Raw genomic sequence first — 16,876 nt, 5'->3', positions numbered from 1 at the left:
ATTTTTTTTTTAAAATCCATGAAATAAAACAAAAAAAAAAAAAAAAAAATTAAGGGTAAAATATTTAATTATTAATTAATCTTTTGCCTTTATAATTTTTTTTTAGATATCATCAATTTTTATCCATATTTTTTTCAATATTTTAAATATTCACGTGAATCATTTAATGTAACAAGGTTTTATAGTGATAAATTTACATTTTATATAGCATGGAAATTATAAACATTTTTTTTAAAAAAAAATATTATCATTCAAATAATAGCATGGATTTGTTCATTAACACTAAAAATTTGTCCATAAGAGAATTGTCTAATTATTGTGACCAAATTTTTTTAGTAAATTTTGATTATAGATATTAATTTGATAAATTTTTAAAAATTTATTCGATTTATTAATAAAAAAAAATCAGAGTTTATAAATGATGTTGATGCGTGAATCTAATCAAATGAATTAGGTTGATTGAACAAGTCGAGTCATCTACACAGTACTACTATAACTGAAGAACCAAAAAAACTCAACGTAGAACTTCAATCCTTGAGAATTGGCCACAAGGCAACAACTTCTGATACCCCATACCATTGTGGCGGGAGGGTCTTGCCCATCAGCCTACCTTGTCAAGAGGTGGGCTGGAGTGCAACGACCTAGCCCAAATCCACTTAGATGAACCTGCCTGAATTGGCCACAAGGCAACAACTTCTAATGCCCTGCACCATTTTTGATGGAGGGGTCTTGCCCATCAGCCTACTTTGCCAAGAGGTGGGCTGAAGAGCAACAACCTACTCTAGATGAAGCTGAAGCTGCAAGGCATATAAAGGGAGCTGAGGACCCTCACGCAGACTCTGATGCTTAGGTCATTATTGGATCAGAAATCGAAATAATAGTGTGCTAAGCTTGGGTAGTATGTCACGTACCTTGCTTTAGTAGTCGACAAGCCCGAGGTCGGTAAGCCATGTCCCTCCCAAGTAGTCGGCCTTACTCCTCGACTCGGCCTCGTGGGCCGATTGGGAAAGCCTTTCTTCCACCTTGAGATAGACGATGCCTTTCTCATCGCACATTCTTCCACCAAGAGCCCGATGCTCGTTGCCGAATAAATTCATTCGTCTCTAAGGTTAGGGTAACAAATATCTGTGGAAGTTTTGGGTTGGCTTCTTAAACTTGAGATAGGAGTTCTTAATCGATTGCAATTCGTTAATGACAACGTTTATGGGCGTTCTCTCACCAGGTACAGGGGAGGAGCAAGATAAGCCAATTTTCGTTGCTGAGATTACACATTCTTCCATCCATCTTGGTACGAATCTCTTACGATCTTCCTCACTCATTATTGCGATTTCTTGTATTGTATCTTCATTCTGTTCTTGTTGGAACGATTCTTCAAATAACGAAGGGTCAACTATGGCTAGCATATCTTGACACAACGCCACTGTAGCGAGTTCATGAATGTTCCCACCATCGCCGAACATGTCGTCGGTGGGTCTTTTTCCAATAATCATCTCTAATAGCAGTATTCCAAAGCTGAAGATATCTCCTTCAATTGAAATTCTACCACCGATGCCGTACTCTGCAATTGTTCATTCATTATTTGTAGCAATAGAAAATCGAGATCTAACAATTGTTATTGAAAGGAAAATACCTGGAGGGATATATCCGATAGATCCCTTAAGTGCAAGTGACATGGTTTGACTGAAAGAGGATTGGTAATTTGATCCTTCCAACATGAATTTTGCTAACCCAAAGTCCCCTATATGAGCTACCATATCTTCATCCAGCAATATATTGCTAGGCTTTAGATCACAATGAACAATGGATGTTTCACAATGATTATGGAGATAATCCAATCCACAGGCAATATCAATTGCAACGTTCAATCTTTGAATGAAACTCAACCTTCTTTCATTGTGTTCATGATTTGTGGGGTGAAGCCAACCGTCTAAATTTCCATTGGACATGAAATTGTAGATTAGAGCTTTAAATTCATTTCCTTGTTCATCTGTGCTTGAGCAAGTAGTTATGATCTTGAGCAGATTTCGATGTCGTATACTTGCGAGAGCTTTGCATTCATCAAGAAAACTCTTGGAAGCACCATGCTGTTGAAGATTTAGAACTTTAATGGCAACAACTGATCCATCATTTGAAAGAATACCTTTATACACTGAACCAAAACTACCTGAACCCATAAAATTATCTACAGAGAATCTATCAGTTGCTCTACTGAGTTCAAAGTAAGAAATTTGTGGTAGAAAATCCATGAAGGAAGATGAAGTTGAAGCGTTAGTCCTTCCCTTCTTGAGCTTATAACACACATAAAGGATGCTTACTAGAACAACAGTAAATATGACCGTTGATACTACCGGGATTAACACTTTAGGTGATGAAAACTTGGTGGATGAATGTGTTCGGCTAGGCGGGCACGAAGGTAAATGTAATTCTTGTAATCCATCACATAGATTATTATTCCCAAGAACAGAAATCATGGTTGAATTGGAAAAAACTCCTTCTTTGGGCACTTTTCCCTCAAAGTTATTATAGGATAGGTTGACATACTTGAGTGACTGAAGATTTCCAAGAAATTGGGGAATTGATCCTGATAGGTTGTTGTTGGAAAGATTTAGTACTTCTAGGCCTTGCAAAGCTTCTAACGATTGAGGAATTGTTCCCTCAAATTGGTTACCACTCAAATCCAAGTAAAGCATGCTTACACATTTACCAAGATTGCTTGAAATGTTGCCTGATAATCTGTTCTTTGATACATCCAACAATGTTAAACGAACTAATTCACCCAATTCAAGTGGCAATGGACCTGTAAATGAGTTATTATTCAAGGCCAAGTAGACTGAAAGGGAGGAGAGACGAAGAACTTCTTTCGGTATAACGCCGCTAAGTCTGTTACCAGATAAGTCAAGACCTATGAGGCTTTTGCATTGTCCCAAGCTTGTTGGTATACTTCCCTCGAGCCTGTTATCGTTCATGCAAAGCTTAGTGATCGAAGACAAGTTGCCAATGGATGGTGGAATTGACCCACTTAATTTGTTACCTTGCAACAAAAGCATCACCAAGTTCTGAAGATTCCCAATATTGGAAGGAACACTACCATTCAGACCATAGTTATATTCCACTGCAAAAATTTGCAAGTTAATCAAGTTAATGATCCCTGAAGGAATGCTTCCACTCAACATATTTCCACCCAAGTTTAGAACTGTGAGCTGCTTTGAAAGGTTTCCAATAGATGAAGGCAATGCTCCTCCAAAGCGATTCCTAGATAGACCCAAACCCTTTAGACTAGTACAATTAGCCAAGGAACTGATGAAATTTAAGTCATCAGCCCCTCCACTTCCAAGTCTGTTGTCTTCAAAATTGAGTCTCTCCAAGCCTTTTAGCCTCCCCAACTCATCAGGTATCATCCCAGTGAAACTGTTCTTAGGAAGATCCAGTACTTGAAGACCAGAGACGTTAGCAAACGTCGTCGGAATCGGCCCTATGAAATCGTTACCACCACCGGCGAAGACTCGAAGATTGGGTAGTGTAAATCCGATATTTGGTGGTATATTTCCTTGTAGTCGATTATTAGTCAGATATAACTGAGTCAAAGAAGTTATATTATAGATTGCAGGTGGGACTGTACCTGTCAAATAGTTCACAGAAACTGAGAAGAAATCCAATCTAGTCAGGCGTCCAAATTCTTCGGGAATATTTCCTTGAAAATTGTTATATGTGAGTGACATACGAGATAGGGAGGAAAAATTTGCTATCCAAGGTGGGATAGTTCCAATCAGATTGTTAACACCAAACCCGAGCCGTTCTAACTTGGTTAACATGAACAACTGGTGTGGAATGTGGCCTACAAGCCCATTGATACCAAACTCCAAAACAACAAGCTCCCTGCAATGACTTATATTGGCCGGAATCTCACCGCTGAAGTTATTGAAAGACAAATTGAGATGACGCAATTGTAGAAGTCGACCGAACTCATGGGGAATATGGCCGTGGAATTTGTTGTCTCCCAACCTGATTTCAGTGAGATGAGTCATATTTCCAAAAGAGGTCGGTATAGAGCCACTAATTTTTCGAGCTTCCAACTCCAAAACTACAACTCTCCGGAGGGTAGAATTGCAAGTAACACCATCCCAATCACAAAAATGCGTGGAATCGTTCCAGGAGCTCATGATGTCAAATGGATCATTGAGTACTCTGCTTTTGAAGTCGAGCAGAGCCAAGCGATCTGGTTCATTTGCAGAAGTCGAGCTCAGGGATATCAGAAATGTATGGTACAAAAGTATACACAGAATCGGATTGCGCCTCATGTTGCGGCTGAGAACGGCCGGAATCGCAAGGACGAGCAAAATCGAATCGTCGGCTTTGGTAGCTTTATGAAGTTATAATTTTCTTTGGAAGTTACTCATTGAATGGCCGTTCGGTGAGTTCAAAATGAGTCAATTACTTGTTCCACCTGCCTTGCTTTAAGTGCGGGTTGTTGGATGGTAAATGTTAAAATAAATATGGTCAATTTTCAAAGTTAATTAAAAGATATATGGTCTCAAATTTTAAAACGATTAGATTCAAAAGCAAAAGTGAAATTTAACTTCAAAAGAAATTGTTTCCTTAAATAAAGACCATAATCTATTATCCTTAAAATATAAAAGCTTTAATAGATTTTTTATGAACTATTTAATAATTTTATTTTTTCCATGCATAAACATAAAATTAATAAAAGTGAGGTTATTTCTCACACTCTTATTATAAAAATAATTAATAAATATTAAATAAATATAGTTTAATAAAGTTACTAAATACCAACATAAGTCATGGGTCACGATAAGGTCAAGGTAACAAATTTATGACGTCGCTATTCTTATCAAAATTTGTTGATAACCGAAGACTTTGAAGCGACCCTTTTTTCTCTTTTTAATTAATTATGACCTTAAAGTTGTGATGTTCGTGAAAGATGATAAATAAATTTTTTCACAAAAAAAATAGTGTGACCAATACATAAATCATATTTAAAATACTTATCTTTGGTAAGTGGTCGAAGAACAACGGGGGGGAAGAATAGGCAGTAATTTGGGTGTCAAGCTCGGGAAAACTGATGTTTATGATACCTTGGACGAGGCTTAGTAAACTTGAGATAGGAGCTTTTAATTGCTTGCAATTCATTGATGACAACATTCATTGACATTCTGTCTGCAGGTGCAATGCAGGAGCACGATATGCCGATTCTCAGCATCGACACTACACATTCTTCCATCCATCTTGGTACCCTTTCTGTACCATCTTCCTCACTCATTATCACCATTTCTTCTATTCTCTCTTCCTTCTCTTCTTCTTCACGTGTTTCTTCAGGTAGCATACAAGGATCGAGTATGGCCATGGCATCTTGAGGTACTGCCATTCTACTCAACAAATGGATACCCACTCCATTCCCAAACATGTCGTCGGTGGGTCTTTTCCCGATCATCATCTCCAATAGTAGTATTCCGTAACTGAAGATATCTCCTTCCATGGAGATTCTGCTATCAGTCCCGTACTCTGCATTTGTTCATTCATTATTATACCAAGTATCTATAATAGCCTAAGCCCACCGCCAAGAGACATTGTCCTCTTGGGACTTTCTCTTTTGGACTTTCCTTTAAGTTTTTAAAGGGACTTTCTCTTTTAGACTTTCCTTTAAGATTTTAAAAAGCGTCTAATAGGGAGAGGTTTCCACACCCTTATAAGAAATGCTTTGTTACTCTCTCCAACCGATGTGGGATCTCACAATCCACTCCTTGGGGCACACCGTCTGGTGTCTGGCTTTGTTATCATTTGTAACGGCCCAAGTTCACCGCTAGCATATATTGTCCTATTTAGGTTTTCCCTTTTGAGCTTTCCCTTAAGGTTTTTAAAACACGTCTACTAGGAAAAGATTTTCACACCCTTATAAGGAATGTTTTGTTGTCCTCTCCATCTTCAACTGATGTGACGTGGGATCTACAGAGTAGCTAGCATAAAGATGATATAAGAGTTTAGATGAAAGGAGAATTACCTGGAGGGATGTAGCCTATAGAACCCTTGAGTGCCATTGACATGGTTTGGCTGAAGGATAATGGGTCATTTGATCCTTCCAACATGAATCTAGCTAACCCAAAGTCTCCTACATGAGCAACCATATCGTCGTCGAGTAATATATTGCTCGGCTTTAGATCACAATGAACAATAGGGATTTCACAATGATTATGGAGATAATCTAATCCACAGGCAATATCAATGGCAACGTTCAATCTTTGAATGAAACTCAACCTTCTTTGGTTGTGGCCTTGATTTGCAGGATGAAGCCAACAATCAAGATTTCCGTTGGACATGAAATTGAAGACTAGAGCTTTAAATTCATTGCCCTGTACATCAATACTCGAGCAAGATGTTATGATCTTGAGCAGATTTCGATGTCGTATGTTCGAGAGAGCATTGCATTCATCAACAAAACTCTTGGAAGCACCTTGTTTTTGAAGATTTAGAACCTTAACAGCAACAATAGATCCATCATTTGAAAGAACGCCTTTATACACAGAGCCAAAACTACCCGAACCAATGAAATTTTCAATAGAGAATCCATTGGTTGATTTACTGAGTTCCAAGTAAGAAATTTGTGGTAGAAACCCCTTTGAAGAAGATGAAGTTGAGGCATGCTTCCTCGACTTCTTAAGCACAAAACACACAAAAATGATACACACCAATATAACAGTGAATGTGACAACGGATGCTATGGGGATTAACACCCTTGATGCTAGAAACCGCTTATTGGACAAATGTGTTTGGTTAGGCATGCACGGAGGTAAACGCAATTCCGGTAGCCCATCACATAGATTCTTATTCCCAAGGACGAAAATCATGGTTGAATTGGAAAAGACTCCTTCTTTGGGCACTTTTCCTTCCAAGTTATTATAGGATAGATTGAGGTAATTGAGTGAGCGAAGGTTGGCAAGAAATTGGGGAATTGACCCAGACAAGTTGTTGGCTGATAGATCTAGTTCTTCCAGACCTCTCAAAGCTTCGAAAGATGGAGGAATAATTCCAGTAAACTGGTTCTCTTCAAGAGACAAGCTTTCCATGCTCCTACAATTACCCATATTGCTGGGTATATTACCAGACAGTTTGTTCTCTGATACATATAGTTCACTCAAACTAACCAAGTTACCAACTTCAGATGGCAATGGACCAGTGAGTGAGTTATGGTCCAAGCCTAAGTAAACTGAAAGGGAAGGGATGCCAAGAATTTCCTTGGGTATAGAGCCAGTTAGGGTGTTATGAGCTAGATCAAGAGCTTGGAGGCTTTTGCATCGTCCTAAACTCGGCGGTATACTTCCCTCGAGTCTGTTATGGTCTATGTAAAGCCTAGAGATTGAAGATAAGTTACCAATGGAGGATGGAATTGGCCCAGTTAGGTTGTTCTCATCCAAGTACAACCAACCCAAATTCTGAAGCTTCCCAATACTGGGAGGGATTCTACCATTCAGATGGTTGTATTCCATTCCAAGAATTTGCAAGCTAATCAGGTTTTCAATCCCACTAGGAATGCTTCCACTTAACATATTTTCACCCAAGGTTATCCTTATCAAGCGGTCCGAAAGGTTTCCAATGGTTGGTGGCAGTGCTCCTCCAAGACGATTCTTAATTAGACCCAAATCCATTAGATTAGTACAATTAACCAAGAAACTGATGAAATTTAGATCACCAGCTTTCCCACTTCCAAGCCTGTTGGTATCAAAATTGAGTACTCGCAAGTCTTTTAATCTCCCCAACTCATGAGGTATCATTCCAGTGAGACTATTTTCAGATATATCTAACAATTCAAGATTGGAGATGTTAGCAAAGGACGTAGGAATAGACCCACTAAAATTATTCATACCACCTAGGAAGATCCGAAGATTGGGAAGTGTAAATCCAATACTTGGGGGTATAGATCCTTGAAGTCGATTTTGAGTGAGTGTCAGGTCAACCAGAGAAGTTATATTGTAGATTGAAGGGGGCACTTTACCTGTCAAGTTGTTCTCATAAACTTCGAAGAATTTCAATCTTGGTAGTCTCCCTAGCTCACTGGGAATGCTTCCTTGAAAATTGTTCCGCCCCAGATTCAAATTAAACATGGAGGAAAAATTCCCTATCCAAGATGGGATAGCTCCGCTGAGATTGTTGTAGTTACACTCTAGTTGGTTCAACTTGGTTAACGTTAATAGCTGGTTTGGAATCTGACCTATAAACCTGTTGGCATTGAGTATCAAAACAACGAGCTCAGTGCAATGGCTTATATTCGTCGGAATCTCACCACCGAAGTTGTTGTTGGACAAGTTGAGAAAACGCAATTGCTGTAGCCGACCGAACTCTTGGGGAACTGAGCCATGGAAGTTGTTGCTTCCCAATTTGATTTCAGTGAGGTGGGTGAGATTTGCCAGAGAAGTGGGTATGGAGCCAGTCAGATTTCGAGCTTCCAAGTCCAAACCCACTACTGTTCCAATGGTGGAATTGCAAGTGACACCAGTCCAGTCACAGAAATGCGTGGAATCATTCCAAGAACTCATGGTTTTAAGTGGGTCGTTGAGTACTCTGGCTTTCAAGTCAAGCAGAGCCAAGCGTTCCCATTCATCTCCCCTAGTGAGTATGCTTGCAAAAGCTGAGATTAGAGACAACAAAAAGATATCATAGAGAAACATCTTGTTGGTATTGAAGAAATCCTGGCCTATCCTGCTGCGAAATTATGCTGGATTTGTGATGGACAGAACCTAAAGCATAGCACTCGAGTGGCAATGATAGCTTTTAGGTTCTGATTTTGGGTTTAAACCCCACTTTGATGAGCCTTCTATTAAATTAGAAATATTCTAAGAGGCACTATACCTATCTTCCACCATCCCCTTCTCTCTGTTTTCCAACCCCACTACCACTGCCTCCCCATTGCTATCATCTCCCTCCCCTTCCGAGTACAACTTGACACTCATAATCCTTACTTCATCACGCGCGTTTAAGCTTTTAGAACATTTGGTATGTTAATATTATCATTAGAATGCTGAGATTCTGATGAATAATTTGACTATTCGTTAACAACATTCATGGACGCTCATCTCTGGTGAGGTCGTAGGAACACCAAACCAACCACAAAAATGGGTGGACTCGTTCCAAGAGCTCACGACTTTGAGTGGGTGGTTGAGTCGTCTTGTTGGCACTGCTGCAACGGTGGCCCATTCCACTGCGAAATAAAAAGGAAGAGCCTTAAAGAAATGGTATTTTTTTCAAGGTGGTCCAATTATCTTAGCTCAATCATAATCTCATTAAATGAAGACTAGCAATAGTAATTCTTCGTCCGGAGAAAGATTCTTCAAATAATTTTTCCAATTTTTATTTTTTATTAAATTATAAGTATATTTATTATGTTCTTATCCTTTCAACTTTATATCTATAGGCTATTTAATTTTCAAACTTGTGTATAATAAGTGCTTCATATGTTATTTCAAACTTGGTAGATACCGAATCGAAAGTTTAAGACCTATTGCACACGTATGTGTATAATTATGCACATTTTGATTACCAATGACTTCCGATCATCGGAATACAGAATCCTATTAACCTTGCTGCAATCGTGCTTCGTCTTGCAGGGAAATGTCGGATCTGTAATGAACAGATGAGGGAGGGAGCTCATTGATTCTGATAAACCAAGTAAGCCAACCTGCAAATTCTTGAAGCTCTTGTTGGTCGGACAACATTAGCTTGCCTCCTTCCACTTGAGAAAGGAGCTTTTAATTGTTTGCAACTTATTAACCACCACACTCATGGACATCCTCTCTCTAGGTGTTCTTGAGGAGCATGACAGCCCAATTCTCAATATTGATGCTACACATTCTTCCATCCTTCTTTGCTCTATTTCTGTATGATCTTCCTCAATCATTATTGCTCTTTCTTGTATTTTTTCTTCACCCTGTTCTTGGTGGCATGTCTGTTGAGATAGCAAATAAGGATCAACTATGTCCAACGCACCATGAGGCAATGCCATTGCTGTGAATAGATGAATGTCCACACCATCGCTAAACATGTTGTCTGTGGGTCTTTTTCCAATGAACATCTCCAATAGAAGAATTCCATAGCTAAAGATATCTCCTTCAATTGAAATTCTGCCTCCACTTCCGTACTCTACAATTGAACATTCATTCATTCATTCATCTATTTACCAACAGAAACTCAAGATGGATGGGTTTGAATGCAAGGAAAATACCTGGAGGAATATATCCAATAGAGCCATGAAGTGCAAGTGACATGGTTTGTCCAAAAGAGGATTCATTTGCCCCTTCCAGGATAAATCTAGCTAACCCAAAGTCCCCAACATGAGCTACCATATCATCATCCAGCAACACATTGCTAGGCTTTAGATCACAATGAACAATGGGCGTTTCACAGTGATTATGTAGATAATCCAATGCATTGGCAACATCAATGGAAATGTTCAGTCTCTGAATAATGCTCAATCTTTGACCCTTCTCGATATCTGTGGGGTGAAGCCAACCATCCAAGTTTCCATTAGACATGAAATCAAAGACTAGAGCTTTGAACTCATTCCCCTTTTCATCTGTACTTGAGCAAGAGGTTCTGATCTTAAGGAGGTTTCGATGTCGTATGCTTGTGAGAGCTTTGCATTCGTCGTCAAAACTCTTGGAAGCACCACGTTGTTGAAGGTTAAGAACCTTAACAGCAACAACTGATCCATCATTCAAAAGAACACCTTTATACACAGAACCAAAACTACCTGAACCAAGCAAATTGTCTGCAGAAAATCCATTGGTTGATCTATTCAGCTCCAAGTAAGAAATTTGTGGTAATAAGTCCGTAGAGGAAGATGAAGTCAAAACATTTCTTGACTTCTTCATCAAAAAACGTACAGATAGGAAGATCAAAAGAATAACTATGAAAGCGAGGGTAGATACTACGGGGATCAACACTTTCGGTGCTAGAAGCTTGTAGGAAAAATGGGTTTGGTCAGATTTGCACGGAGGTAGATGCAATTCCTGCAAGCCATCACATAGATTGTTGTTTCCGAGGATGGAGAATTTGGTTGAATTGGAAAAAACTCCCTCTTTGGGCAGCTTCCCCTCGAAAGTATTATAGGATAGATTAAGAAACTTGAGTGAAGAAAGCTTGCCAAGAAATTCAGGAATTGGCCCAGACAAGTTGTTGCTTGAGAGATTCAGTTCTTCTAGACCTTTCAAAGCTTCCAAAGATCGAGGAACTGTCCCCTCAAACTGGTTACCTCCCAAATACAAGCGTACCATGCTAATACATTTGCCAAGGTTGTCGGGAATATCACCTGATAATTTGTTCTGCGATACATCCAACAATGTTAAACTAACTAACTCACCCACTTCATATGGCAATGGACCAGTAAGTGCGTTGTTGTTTAAGGCTAAATAGACTGAAAGGGAAGAGAGTTTGAGAACTTCCTTGGGTATGCTGCCACTTAGATTGTTACCAGATAGATCAAGAACTTGGAGGCTTTTGCATTGTCCCAAGCTTGGAGGTATATTTCCCTCAAGCCTGTTATCCTCCATGAAAAGCTTGGTGGCTGAAGATAAATTACCCATGGAGGATGGAATTGTTCCTGTTAACTTGTTACCATTCAAATTAATAATAGACAACTTGTGAAGCTTCCCAATACTGGACGGGACGCTACCGTTCACACGGTTGCCTTCTACTCCAAGAACTTGTAAGTTAACCAAGTTTTCAATCCCTACTGGAATGCTTCCACTTAACAAGTTACTCCCCAAGGTTAGAATTGTGAGGTGGTTGGAAAGGTTGGCAATAGATGGAGGCAACACTCCTCCTAAGCGATTTCCAGCAAGACCCAGAACGCGTAGACTAGTACAATTAGTCAAGGACCTGATTATATCCAAGTCATCAACTTTCCCACTTCCAAGTCTGTTGTCATCAAAATTGAATCTCACCAGCTCATTTAAGCTCCCCAAGCCATGCGGTAGCGCTCCAACTAGACTGTTCTCAGCAAAATCTATGACCTGAAGACCGGAGATGTTAGCCAAGGATGTCGGAATCAGGCCTCCAAAGTTATTGACACCACCGGCAAAGACCTGAAGATTAGGAAGAGTAAATCCGACATCTGGTGGTAGAGTTCCTTGAAGTCGATTTTGAGTAAGAGAAAAGTAAGTAAGAGAGGTTATATTATAGATGGAAGGCGGCACAATGCCTGTCAAATGGTTCCCATAAACGCTGAAGTGTTCCAATTTAGAAAGGCGTCCGAGTTCACTAGGAATATTGCCTTGAAATTTGTTGAGTGCAAATGACAGAGCAAATAAGGAAGAGAAGTTCGCTATCCAAGGTGGGATAGTTCCGATGAGATTGTTACCGCCAAACCCGAGTCGTTTCAACTTGGTTAACGTGAAGAACTGGTTTGGAATCTGACCAACAAGCTCATTGAGACTCAGCTCCAAAACAACAAGCTCAGTACAGTGACTTATATTCGTTGCAATCTCGCCGTCAAAGTTATTGAAGGATAAATTGAGATGGCGCAGTCGTAATAACTTACCAAGCTCTTGGAGAATTGGGCCGTGGAAGTTGTTGTCACCCCATCTGATTTCAGTGAGATGAGTAAGATTTCCCAAAGAAGGTGGTATGGAACCACTCAGCTGTCGACCTTCCAAGTTCAACGCCGTTACTCTTGTAATGCTAGAGTCGCAAGTCACACCATCCCACTCACAAAAATGCATGGAGTCGTTCCAAGAGCTCGTGATTTTGAGTGGGTCATTGAGCACTCTGCTTTTCAAGTCGAGTAGAGCCAAGCGATCTGATTCATTTCCGAAAGCCCAGCAGCTCATGGACATCAGAAAGATATGACATAAAAAAGAGTAAAAAAAATTGTGGGCATCGCAGCGACTATGCCTCATCCTGCTGGGAAATACCAGATTTTGTAATGGAACAAAGCCTGATCTATCAGCTTCCTTGCAAGGATAAACTTAGTGAAGTATCGGTAATGGTAGCAATAGGTTCAAATTCTTTTTGGATGGTTATCATTTAATGACCGTTTGGTCAGTTTTAAATGATTCAGAAGTCTTATCTTAGCTCGACAGCATTCGTGGTGGTTCGGTGGTAGACGTTTTAACATTAATTCATGAAAAAGATAGAGTTTGACATTTTACTTCATTTTTATGCTCATATTTATGACATTTTAGGTGGAAACATTCTAACGTATAAAATACTTTATAAAAGATATTTTATTAGTTATATTAAATAAATAGTTTAAATTATATTCAAATTGACAAAGTATTTGTTATATTAATAATAAAAAATTAAAGATATTCTATGTAAAGACATCCGTCTCAACAAAATACGTTTGTATTGATGTAATTAAATAAAATTTATCAACTTACCAACATTAAGAATTAAATAAATAGTACCAAAAGACTAAATTTCTTTATATATTAGAAGAGTAATAAAAATTGACAATTAATTTTGATGAAAACGTTTTACATTATTATGTTTACAAAAAAGAAAATATTCTAATTCAAAACTAAAAAGGTACTGAATTAATGTAATATAATAAAGAAGTTTTGAAGAATTATTTTTTCTTCTATTAAATCCTGTCCACTAATGTTTGGTAAATAAAGTTTTATATAATAGTAATAAGAACTTCAGAATGATATTTCTTCCTACCTCTCATTGCTTGAAGTTGTAGATGAGGCCGCATTTCTTATTGTGGTTCCTCTGAGATATATGGGCACCAAACAAGTCGGCATGTAACCACAATGATAAGCAATTACCTGCAGAAAAACATTTTGGATAACAAATAACCAAGTAAACGAACCTGCAACTTGTATGCTTCAAATGTTTAGTGTACGCAATTGGAGTTAGTTGCACAATACTTGGGCAACTTCCGCCCAAAGCCACCTAAATATTGTCCGTTTTGATCCGTATCAACGTCAATGACGCATTTACTAGAGAGAAGTTTTTTCACCCTTAACATTTTTTTTCCCTCTCCAATCCATATGGGATCTCACAATCCACCTCGTTGTTGGCACATTGTTCAGTGTCCGATTCTAATACCATTTGTAACAGTCCGAGACCACCGCTAGTAAATATTATCTGCTTTGACCCGTTACATAACATTGTCAGCCTCACAGTTTTAAAACGCGTATACTAGGCCGAGATTTTCACACTCTTATAAGAGATGTTTTGCTCTCCTCTTCAACCCGGTTGCTGCCATCATTTCTTATTCTAATGTTCTTTGCCTTCATCTTGCCCACATGTGTCATTATAATGAACCTAACTTTCCCTCTCCTTTTCTTCACCTTTTGAAATGTAATGACCGAAACTGGAGGCTGCTGGTCAACCATGAAGTACAGTACCAGCGTTATTTCATAATGTGAAAGTCTTCTATGAAAGAAAATGTTCACTTCAATGCTTTCATACTCGACACCACCTTTGTGATAAGCACTCGCCACCGTTCTTGAAATCTTAGATTTGACCCATTCAATTCTATTTCCTTCTCTGTGGACTTTATAAAATATTACCAACCTCATCCAGGAGACCAAGCAATCCGCCTGAATAAATTAATTTCCTTCTAATTGTGTCTTCCATTGGTGTGATCGACAACAAATTCCCTAAAATCATGAGTTTATCCTAATAAGCCTCATTGCATATATCTGGATTAAGACTTCTCTTCTTGTGGGAAAAAAACTCCTGTAAGAAATGTCTGAAAGGTGTGCTATAACACCCATATTGCCAGCCATCTTGCTCGCAGCCATCATCTTCCTCATATGTGGAGATTGCATAATCTACAAAGTTTCGTTTCCAACAGTATCCATAGATGAGAAAGACAATTCAAACTCAACAATTGCGCCCATCGCACAAGTGCACACTGAGCCAACTTTAGTTGGAGAGCCACTGCAGTCCTCGCCAAATAACAGGGATGATAATGATAGTGAACCTTTCGATTCGCTAGTAGTTCCATCCAATATTTCAGGAAAAAAGGAAAGAATTGATTGGTTTAGGAAGCATCTTCCTGACTTTCGGATTTTACAGTCTAACAACTTGACGCAGAAGTTCCACGATCGATTTCTGGAGTTCCTCAGCCAAAAGTGTGAGACACAGTTCTTCATGACATGGGTATCTCCAGCAAGGTCTTTCAGGGGCAGAGAATTAATGGCAGTAGAAAGTGTTTTTAAGTCTCACCCACGTGGATGCTTAACTATTCTATCAAGAACACTGGATTCAGAAAGAGGCTGCCAGATTCTTAAACCTCTACTTGATCATGGGTTTAAAATTCAGGCAATCACACCGGACTTGCCTTCGCTGTTCAAAAACACCCCGGTGGAGGCTTGGTTTGATGAGTTGAAGAGAGGAAAAAAAGATCCAGGTCAGATTCCTTTAGCTCAGAATCTATCTAACCTCATGAGACTTGCAGTTTTATACAAGTATGGAGGTGTTTACATCGATACAGATTTTATTGTTTTGAAGTCTTTCATCGGTTTGAAGAACTCAATTGGCGCACAAAGTATTGATCCAGTATCTAAGAACTGGAGAATACTGAATAATGCTGTTCTTGTTTTTGATAAGAATCATCCACTTCTAGAGAAATTCATGGAAGATTTCGCATCAAATTTTGATGGGAGCAGATGGGGCTATAATGGACCTTTTCTGGTCTCCAGAGTAATGTCAAAGGTAACAGGAGCCACAGCTAGACCTGGTTTCAATGTCACCGTATTACCACCTGCAGCGTTCTACCCAGTGGACTGGACTAAGATTGGTGAACTTTTTAAAAAGCCAGAAAACCAAGCAGCTGCAAGTTGGGCAAAAGCAAAACAAGCTCAGATAAATAAAGAGGCTTATGGAATACACCTATGGAACAAGCAGAGTAAGACTCATATAACGCAAAAGGGAAGCGTGATAGAAAGATTATTCTCCGATCATTGCATCATTTGCAGCTATACTTAGGATTAGGGAAAGCAAACTACAATTTATTTAATACACTAACAGTGAACCATTTTCCTCCCAAGAATCATAATGAGATCATGACCCAATCTTTTATCCCAGATGTGAAATTTCCCAAATTATAGCTTTTCTTTGTTTTCGTCTGTTTTTGTGAGTCTGCAATTACTCTAATGCACAACCTTTGAAGGCATCAAGGGTTTACTCAAAGACTCAAATAAGAGACCTCTACATAGGTGTTTAAGAGAATGAATCTTCCCAATCGCATTCATTTACTAATTTTCTACAATATCATGATCAGAAATATTACTCTCTGTTCCTTTTGAACCCAATCTCTGTGCAATATCATGTCTATTACAGTAGAGGCAGGTTTTATTGCCGTCACAATACTTCCTCCCCAAATAAATCTAACCAGTCTCCAAACTCTGAGGACTGTTAAGGCCACTTCACCTTCATAGAGTAACCAATGCACTTTTCCAATTAATCAGCTGTGGAACCTCAAGAACTATCAAGTTAAATTCAATTAAATGGTTTAATCATGCGAGCAAAACCAACAGGAACGAGCAAATCATATGAAACTAATTTCAAAATCAAAGAGTAACGACGTGAAATACTGCTTAGCCGGAGAATAAAGACTCGTGAAAATCAATGTCAATAAAATCTTGGCCATCGTATTGTATAATATTTGTTTGGAACAACGAGTACCCCTGGCCCGAACGCCTCGCCTGCGAACTTTTTGTATTAGAAAAACAAAAGTCCAAGCGCGAATGGCCACGAGGAGAATATAATGAAAGAAAACCCTAATTAATTTAGAAAAGCAACACCAAACAAATAAACAACACAAGTGGGCGTAAATTTCCATACCACTGATTTCATCGCTTTCCCTGACTGCAATTTCATCCCCTCCGCCTCAATGAGACGCAAAGTAAACAAA

The 16,876-nt window shown here is 38.9% G+C and overlaps 3 protein-coding genes across 3 annotated transcripts; 1 reads left to right on the top strand and 2 right to left on the bottom strand.

Annotated features, from left to right (window-relative positions):
• Nucleotides 1-805: 805 nt before the first annotated feature.
• Nucleotides 806-4,516, bottom strand: LOC111441638 (probable LRR receptor-like serine/threonine-protein kinase At3g47570). The gene is made up of 2 exons (XM_023078699.1): nt 1,631-4,516; nt 806-1,558 (listed from the first exon to the last, which is right to left on the bottom strand). The coding sequence occupies exons 1-2, from the start codon at nt 4,296-4,298 to the stop codon at nt 1,110-1,112; spliced, it is 3,117 nt and encodes a 1,038-aa protein (XP_022934467.1). The 5' UTR covers nt 4,299-4,516; the 3' UTR covers nt 806-1,109.
• Nucleotides 4,517-4,942: 426 nt separating this feature from the next.
• Nucleotides 4,943-14,093, bottom strand: LOC111441770. Its single transcript, XM_023078867.1, has 7 exons — nt 13,669-14,093; nt 10,229-12,903; nt 9,731-10,146; nt 9,548-9,627; nt 8,860-8,988; nt 6,017-8,718; nt 4,943-5,520 (listed from the first exon to the last, which is right to left on the bottom strand). Exons 1-7 carry the CDS (start codon nt 13,749-13,751, stop codon nt 5,063-5,065), a joined length of 6,543 nt encoding a protein of 2,180 aa, XP_022934635.1. The 5' UTR covers nt 13,752-14,093; the 3' UTR covers nt 4,943-5,062.
• A 610-nt stretch (nt 14,094-14,703) lies between these two features.
• On the top strand, nt 14,704-16,662 carry LOC111441769 (lactosylceramide 4-alpha-galactosyltransferase-like). The gene has a single exon (XM_023078866.1). It carries the CDS (start codon nt 14,704-14,706, stop codon nt 15,946-15,948), a length of 1,245 nt encoding a protein of 414 aa, XP_022934634.1. The 3' UTR covers nt 15,949-16,662.
• The last annotated feature ends 214 nt before the right edge of the window (nt 16,663-16,876 follow it).

The sequence above is a fragment of the Cucurbita moschata genome, unplaced genomic scaffold (genome assembly GCF_002738365.1).
Source record: "Cucurbita moschata cultivar Rifu unplaced genomic scaffold, Cmos_1.0 Cmo_Scf00004, whole genome shotgun sequence".
In the NCBI taxonomy this organism is placed as follows: Eukaryota; Viridiplantae; Streptophyta; class Magnoliopsida; order Cucurbitales; family Cucurbitaceae; genus Cucurbita; species Cucurbita moschata.
This window is presented reverse-complemented; position numbering and strand designations above follow the sequence as displayed.

Coding starts and splice junctions, on each gene's coding strand:
- LOC111441770 (XM_023078867.1), bottom strand. CDS start 13,751: ATGCCGACTTGTTTGGTGCCCATATATCTCAGAGGAACCACAATAAGA. Junction 12,904..13,668: donor ACAACTTCAAGCAATGAGAG/GTAGGAAGAAAT, acceptor ATTTCCCAGCAG/GATGAGGCATAGTCGCTGCG. Junction 8,719..8,859: donor AAGGGGATGGTGGAAGATAG/GTATAGTGCCTC, acceptor TCCAGCATAATT/TCGCAGCAGGATAGGCCAGG.
- LOC111441638 (XM_023078699.1), bottom strand. CDS start 4,298: ATGAGGCGCAATCCGATTCTGTGTATACTTTTGTACCATACATTTCTG. Junction 1,559..1,630: donor TATCGGATATATCCCTCCAG/GTATTTTCCTTT, acceptor GAACAATTGCAG/AGTACGGCATCGGTGGTAGA.
- LOC111441769 (XM_023078866.1), top strand. CDS start 14,704: ATGTCTGAAAGGTGTGCTATAACACCCATATTGCCAGCCATCTTGCTC.